The 8,202-nt window shown below is 35.6% G+C and overlaps 1 protein-coding gene across 1 annotated transcript; it reads left to right on the top strand.

The window, feature by feature from the left end:
- Positions 1 to 5,955: 5,955 nt before the first annotated feature.
- On the top strand, positions 5,956 to 7,695 carry LOC132165746 (Tetratricopeptide repeat (TPR)-like superfamily protein). Its single transcript, XM_059576427.2, has one exon. The coding sequence runs from the start codon at positions 5,987 to 5,989 to the stop codon at positions 7,478 to 7,480; it is 1,494 nt and encodes a 497-aa protein (XP_059432410.2). The 5' UTR covers positions 5,956 to 5,986; the 3' UTR covers positions 7,481 to 7,695.
- The last annotated feature ends 507 nt before the right edge of the window (positions 7,696 to 8,202 follow it).

Genomic DNA, 8,202 nt, shown 5'->3' with positions numbered 1-8,202 from the left:
GCCGCAGAGGCCATATATAGGAGGAGGAGTGATTTGGGTTATGTTAAAGATGGAGGGTTAAAGGCAACTAGGGTTATGTTTTGGCTTGTGTTTGAAGCAACCAGAGGGAATTATACTAATTGGGGCTGGTGGTGATGGTGGTGGTAAGAGTGCATGGGAATCTCCACGTCAGGAGAGAGGAAAAAGAGCTTGGCGCGCAGACATGGAGCATATAATTGGGTCATGTCCTTTACAAGAATATATACGAATTTTCACTTTCATGGTTAATGGTTTCCTGACGTACTATCTTATGGAGTGTTACACAGAAGTCAACATGAATTAGTGCTCTTGATATATGTAGATCAGATGGCTAAGCTTCTTCTTTCATGATGAAATTGTTTTGAAGGGTGTGGAAGCATGCAGAGGATCGAGTTGTAGTAGTACTCTTTATTGGGTAAAGTTTCTACAAGATGGGGAATGAATCCAGGGTTTAATCTATGAATATGTGGGCAATATGTTAGATAAATAATTGAGGCCATGATCTAGGGGAATTGAAGATTATCCCAGAAGAATCAGGCACTTTGCAGAAAATCTAGGCCAGGATGATTTCAAAGAGAATATAAGAATAGGCATCAATAATTTTGTTAATATTAATTAACAAAATTATTGATGAGGTAATCTTATCAGATTTGAATGCTTAATTGTCAACTAATTAATAAACGGTTGAGTAACAGAATTATTAATTTGAGAAATATAATCAAATCTATGGCGTTGAATGGTTAATTTAAGGAAGATATATACTTGGGATGATGAAGAATAACACCCAAACGCATGGTATAGAGGATCAAATTCCTGGTATGGCAATTATTTCTCAATGGTCTCTGTGGTAGAGAAAATGCTTAGCATATATAGTTGGTAGAGTTATCCATTGTATATTGTCTCTAGCTTCAACTAGGCCAGGGAACCAATGATGACAACAGACAAATATAAAGTTGCACTACTACAAATAACACATGGAACTGATTCTTGACTAATATATCTTGATATAATATAAAGTTGTATTATACCCTTTTAAATAATTAATTATTATTATTTTTTTTTTAACTCATTGCATGAATTATCTCCACCATCAATCCAGTTATCTCATTATTATTATTTTTTGAGTGTTTTTAGGGCACTACAAATTTTATCACAAGTCTCCTTCGTAGACATATGTAGTATTCACGTGATACTTATCATATCAGCCACTATACAATTCAATTTACATGTTAAATTTTGTTACCTAATTTTTTGACTCATGTTGTAACATAAATTTGTCATAAACTTATAGTAAGAGAGTTTCGGTAGGATTCAAGGGTCTCCCGACACTCATGTCTCTGCCCACGCCTTGTCTCACCTCCTTAAATGACAGCCATTTTCTCAATGTTTGTGCCAAAAATTCATAGGGCTGCATCTTTCATTTGATGCATTCCATTTTAATTCGAGTGTTTTGTGAGCTTATTGTTGGGTTGAATAACCTTTATTTGTTGTTCTTCGTTGTAAATTTTTAATTGTCTCTTACCTACTTATTATTGTTATTTTATTTTTTTTAAAAAAAGCTGCACCATTTAAATTTTTTTATTTATTTGTTATGCTTTTTTGGGTAGGACCCATGATGACAGACTACTTGTTGATGATTGAGGCAGCATTTCTTCTCCCCTAAAGTGACAAAGTAGTTACTCACCAACAGTAAAAGCCACCCCATATACGTTTGAGGTGTGGGTGATGAATGACTGCCTGCTGGTTGTTGAAGAAGAAGATTGTAAAGAACTCCTCTTCCAGTCAATAGTAGTGATGGAACGCATTAAAGGAAGAAGATTACAAGAATCAAATAACTCTTGCTATCCAATAACGTCAAGGTCGTACGTCTCTTTTTCTTTTTCCCCATATTCTTTTTGTCTCTTTTCGTACAAAGAAACTTCTGGAATATTCCAAGAGTGCAAGTGATTTGTGTGGTAATTGTACTCGAACGAAGGAAAGAGGCTAATTAAAATGACTCTGTTTCTCAGCCTCCTCATTCTTTTGAATTGGGATAGGATCTATGGAATTAGCTTGAGATGTAAGTTTCACTTGATCAAACAGATATAGAGACCACACGTCTTCTTATATTAATTGCACGTATCAACTATTACATACAATATTGGCGGCTAATTCTACCCTCTTGTAGCTCCCGTGCTTGTGGATTAAATTCCTTGCAATATATTTTTCTCACATATTTGTACTTATTCAAACTAGTGTGATTATAAGACATTCTCTGGGTGATCATTTTTATGATTAAGAAAATTCCTGGAATAGGAGCAAGAGATCAAGTGTTTTCGAAAGCAGATTTATATATAGTAACATGATATTAGAACATTTAGGATAATATAGCATAAGTGTTTTAGGTTTTAATATATATAGCATCAAGAAATATTCTTTTCTTCAACCAAAGAATCAGTTTTGGAAATATCACACATAAAGTTTTTTTTTACAAGGTTATATGTGATTCAGACAAACACTGAGAGCGCGCATTTCCCAGCAGCTACCTGGTCATCTTCCCTAAGTTTAAGGATCCAAACTACTTTTTGCTTCCCTATGTCAATTTGCTCTCCAATAGCTTCCCTTAATGCTTCCCTATATCATTAAAATATTTTTATTTTCATTTTACCTTTTTTATATTTTTATTCCTTTAATTTAACCATTCTTTCTCTCTCTCATCTCATCTCATCTCCGTCGTCATTCTTTCCTTTTTTTCCCTTCCAGCAGCAGCCCATTTCTTCTTCCTATGATTTATTCCTTTTCTTCTCCTCCCAGCAAGGAAGCTGATCCTCACTCCCGTCCTTGTGAATCTGTGATCCTCTTGCACCCAACCACCTCAAATTTCTTCAATTTACAACACTCCCTCGCGATGGCTATCCTCATGTCGTCCAAGTCTGCCGAGTTCTTTATCGACAGCGACTCTAGCCTTTTGCACAACGCGACCCCATCCAACTACGACCCAATCGGCATGCATATGCCTTGATGCCTTGTGTCTTTGATTTGATTTTTGGGTTTCTTTGATTTGATTTGATTTATGGGTTTCCAATTTTCGCTATATTTTAAGCACAACTTTATGAGATTTTTGGGTTTCTTTGGTTTAATCAGTTGAAAGTTGAAACAAATCTCTGATTCGGTCTGAAATCTCTGGTTTGATCGGTTTGGGTTTCTTTGGTTTGAATGCCTTGCTGCTAGTTTGGTGGTGCGAGCGAGAGAGAGAGACAGGTGAGAGAGAGCCGTGAGACGAGAGGAGAGAGGAGAGAGAATATTTTTTCTAATTTAATAAGCCTTTGGATCGCTACAGTTGAACCCAAAACATTGGGTTCAACTGTAACATCTGATAGTTTAAGGAACCATATAGGAAATCTGTTGTGGGACGTTTTTTGCGATTTTTTGAACATATTTCCTAAACTTTGGGAACAGACTCCCTTATAGGGAGTCTGATTGGAATGCTCTGACTACTCTCAATCTGTTGCCTTGACATTAGATTTTCAGGTCCCAAGAGGCCCAAAAGCTATCAGCCTATCATCCATCTTCGAAAATTTCTAATATAATATAATCAATTAATCATTGGGAAACCCAAAAAAAAAAAAAAAAAGGTTATAATCATTAAGAATTTTGATATGACATAAAAATAAAACTGGTTTTGTATGTTTTTTTAGGCCTTGTTTGTTAAACCCCACCCCATCCTCTCACATTCCCCCGCATTCCACCACATTATTCACTTTATTTTTTTTAAAAAAAAAATTCTTACTTTTCTATCAAATTATTTACTTTTTATATCACATTATTTACTTTTTATTATTATTCAAATAAAAAAATCATTACAAAACAAAATTTTTTACTTTGCAATACTACTTTTTCATTTTTTCATATCAATTATTATTTTATTTTTTATTTTTTTTATCCATGAATAGTGACGTTTTTTGCGATTTTTTGGACATATTTCTTAAACTTTGGGAACAAACTCCCTTATAGGGAGTCTGATTGGAATGCTCTGACTACTCTCAATCTTTTGCCTTGACATTAGATTTTCAGGTCCCAAGAGGCCCAAAAGCTATCAGCCTATCATCCATCTTCGAAAATTTCTAATATAATATAATCAATTAATCATTGGGAAAACCAAAAAAAAAAAAAAAAAAAAAAAGGTTATAATCATTAAGAATTTTGATATGACATAAAAATAAAACTGGTTTTGTATGTTTTTTTAGGCCTTGTTTGTTAAACCCCACCCCATCCTCTCACATTCCCCCACATTCCACCACATTATTCACTTTATTTTTTTTAAAAAAAAATTCTTACTTTTCTATCAAATTATTTACTTTTTATATCACATTATTTACTTTTTATTATTATTCAAATAAAAAAATCATTACAAAACAAAATTTTTTACTTTGCAATACTACTTTTTCATTTTTTCATATCAATTATTATTTTATTTTTTATTTTTTTTATCCATGAATAGTGCGGTGTGTTGGGGTGTTGTTTAACAAACACCCCCTTAATGTATTTTGAAGAGTGTCTTTTTGTTTTTAAAAAATATGATGAGACATTATATATATATATATATATATATATATATATATGGCTATTTCTGTTAATTTATACTTCTAATATATATATATAAAAGAATATGAACTGAAACTAGGAGTGACTGATTACCCACTTTCATCAAGTAAAAGGCACTATTTAACATAAATTTGTTAAGACAAAGGATCGAGGAATGCAATCAAGTGAAAGATTTCTTGTCACCTTCTACCCTTATTATTTATAAATTATAATGACTAAATGATACACAATATGATAAATTATCACTTATAAAATCTTAAGTTTACTTTCCGAAGATAAAATGCAGAGATAATGCTTGGTGCTTATTTTTTCTAAGAGGAGTACTACATATTTTAAATTTTCTTTCTAAAAGTTAGTTTTCAAATGATGTGTCACTATCTTATGAGATTTTTTATTTTGAGAAGTGTGTCACTAACTCATGTGATGGTGACACATCATTTGGAAACCAACTTTTGAAAAAAAAATTTGGGATGTGTAGCATTTCTCTTTTTCTAAGACTGATAAATTATTACTTATTATAATAAAATTAAAAAATAATAAATTTAAGGGTATACACTGAGTCAACGCGCCAAAACAGAAAACTATCTAAACTTTTTTTTTTTTTTTTTTTTTTTTTTTTTAACTTTTTTTTCCCAAGTCAATCGAAAAGGCAAATTAACCCCTATCATTACATTTTTCCCTAAATTTTTAACTCCCGTCAATCTCAACTAAATACACCGTTTTGCCACATTAGCATATTAATTTTTTATTAATTTAATTTAAAAGTAATATCTAAAAAATAATTGAAGGGATGGCCAGAAAGCCACCCTCGAAGGGGTTAGGGGTGGCTGAAAAGACACCCCTAACCCCCAGGGGGTGGCCGCAAGCCACCCTATGGGGGTTTAAGGGGTTAGGGGTGGCTGTTTTTTTAATTTTTTTTTTTTTTTATAAATTTAATTTTTAAATTAAATTAATAAAAAATTAAAATGCTGACATGGCAAAAAGATGCGTTTTGTTAGGATTGACGGTCGTTAAACATTTGGGAGAAAATGTAACGGTAAGGGTTAATTTATCTTTTTGATTAACCTAGAGTAAAAATTAGAGAGAAAAAAAAAAAAAAAAAACCTGAAGCAATTTTCTGTTTTGACGCGTTGACTCGAGGATTTATAAGATATTTACCTTAAATTTAATTACTAAATTAATATTCGACCGATCGCCCAAATTGGGTCAAGGATTGTAGATGGCCCAGAAGATGGGTATTATAACAACTTAGAAAATCGGTACATGCTGCAGAGTGCAGAATATCAACGGCCCAATCTGGCCCAGTTTTCCACCTCAATACGACATGCCGTTCACTTCTTGAAGGATATAGTGTACTATCTCTCTCTCTCTCTCTCTCTGTGTAATGCGTTCAATGGCAATTCCAGTCCTGAAACGCCTTCTCTTCTCAACCCCAAAACACAAACCCCTCTCTATTCTCTCCTTCACCTCTTCCTCCAGCCCACCGTCCGATCAATCCGAAACACTAATCTCAACCGTTGTTTCGATCCTCACCCAGCTCCGCTCCAAGTCCCGGTGGAACCACCTCCATTCTCTCTACCCCGATGGCTTCCACCCCAACGAATTTTCTCAGATTGCCCTCAGCCTTAAAAACAATCCCCACCTTGCCCTCCGATTCTTCCTCTGGACCCAGCGCAAATCCCTCTGCACCCACAACCTCCTCACCCACTGCACCATGGTCCACATCCTGGCCCGGGCCCGCCTCAAGCCCCAAGCCCAAGCCCTCATTCAGACCGCCATTCGCGTCTCCGAGGAAGATAGCCTCGTGTCGAAGCCGTTGAAGGTGTTCGAGAGCCTTGTCAAGACGTATAGGCCATGTGGGTCTGCTCCGTTTGTGTTTGATTTGTTGATTGAAGCTTGTTTGGAGACCAAGAAGATCGATTCGGCCATTGAAATTGTGAGGATGTTGAGGTCTCGTGGGATTAGCCCCAAAGTTGGCACCTTGAATTCTTTGGTTTCGTTGGTTTTGAAGTGTCGAGGAGGGCGTGGCGGGTACGAGGTTTATAGGGAGGTTTTTGGATTGGAGGCAGAGGGCGAAGAAGAAGTTGAGGGCAATGAGAAAAGGGGTTATAGAGTTAGGCCTAATGTGCATAGTTTTAATGCATTAATGCTGGGATTTTATCAGGATGGTTTGGTTGAGGTTGAGAAGGTGGAGATGGTTTGGAATGAAATGGTGGGGTTTGATTGCGTTCCAAATGGTTATAGTTATAGCCTTTTGATGGCTGCGTATTGCGAGGAAGGGAGGATGGAAGAGGCTGAGGGATTGTGGGAGGAAATGAGAGTTAAGGGAGTGGAGGCTGATGTTGTGGGCTACAACACTATGATTGGTGGGTTTTGCAAGATTGGAGAGATGGAGAAAGCTGAGGACTTTTCTAGAGAAATGGGTTTGAATGGGGTGGAAAGTAGTTGTTCCACTTATGAGTATCTTGTCGACGGATATTGCAGTGTTGGGGATGTTTATTCAGCGTTGCCTGTGTATAAGGATATGTGTAGAAAGGGTTTTAGGCCGGGGGCTTCGACGCTTGATGTGGTGATTGGAGGACTTTGTGGTAAGGGTAAGGTTTATGAGGCTTTGGAGATTCTGAGGGGTGGAGTAGAGAATTTTGGTGTGGTGCCAAAGGGGAAGAGTTATGAGGCTTTGATAAAGGGGTTATGTGAGGAAGGGAGGATGGAAGAAGCATTAAAGCTACAGGCGGAGATGGTGGGGAAAGGGTTTGATCCAAATTTGGAGCTATATGGTGCTTTTCTTGACGGCTATTTTAAACAAGGGAATGAGGAAGTGGCACAAGTGTTGAGGAAGGAAATTTCGGAAACTCAAATGCAGGGGAAAGAGAAATAGATGGCGTTTGTTTGTTGAATTGTGGCCAAATCCCAAAGTGAACATACATGGCTGTTTCCCCTAATTAGTAATTAGGGTGAGAAAGTTTCTGCAGATTTTGATAGATTTATTGGCTTCTAAGCAAGGCCTCCTTTTAGGACAAAAATTAATATGAAAATGTCATCTTTGCTGGTGATTCTGATGCAATTAAAGTCAAACATGGTGCTTGCGTGGTTGGTCTTTTAATTTTCCTTCTGCATCAATGTCTGGATGTCAATTGTTAGGAGCATGCATTTGGTTGACAGACGATTCCAAAATGGGGAAACAGCTTCACTTCACATGTTGTAATAACAGAAATCATCATCTCTCATGCAATCCAACTTGATAACTTTTATATCTTCGTTGTGTAATCTCATGACCTACCAATGAACCTTGTAATCATTTGTGGGCTTGTTTGAGATTGTGTTTGAGTAGTTTACAAGTGTTTTTTAACACGCAAAAAGTCCGTTTAAAGAAAAAAGTACTCGATTGTTAAAAAAATTAAAAACACTTTTAATTATCCAAAAAGTCTAAAAATGGCAAAAATCACTTTTGACAAAAGTTTAAAAATAAAGCTTTTTTCAAAAAACTCTTTTTTTTTTTTATTTAAAAATTTTATTTCTCAAGCGCAATAGTAGACCTACTCTAAATACAAACATGTATAAGTGTAAAATGTAAAATGTAAATTGTGGGAAAATTATTAT

The sequence above is a fragment of the Corylus avellana genome, chromosome 2 (assembly GCF_965113065.1).
Source record: "Corylus avellana chromosome 2, dhCorAvel1.hap1.2, whole genome shotgun sequence".
In the NCBI taxonomy this organism is placed as follows: domain Eukaryota; kingdom Viridiplantae; phylum Streptophyta; class Magnoliopsida; order Fagales; family Betulaceae; genus Corylus; species Corylus avellana.
The sequence above is the reverse complement of the archived record's forward strand: the minus strand, read 5'-3'. Positions and strand labels throughout refer to the sequence as shown.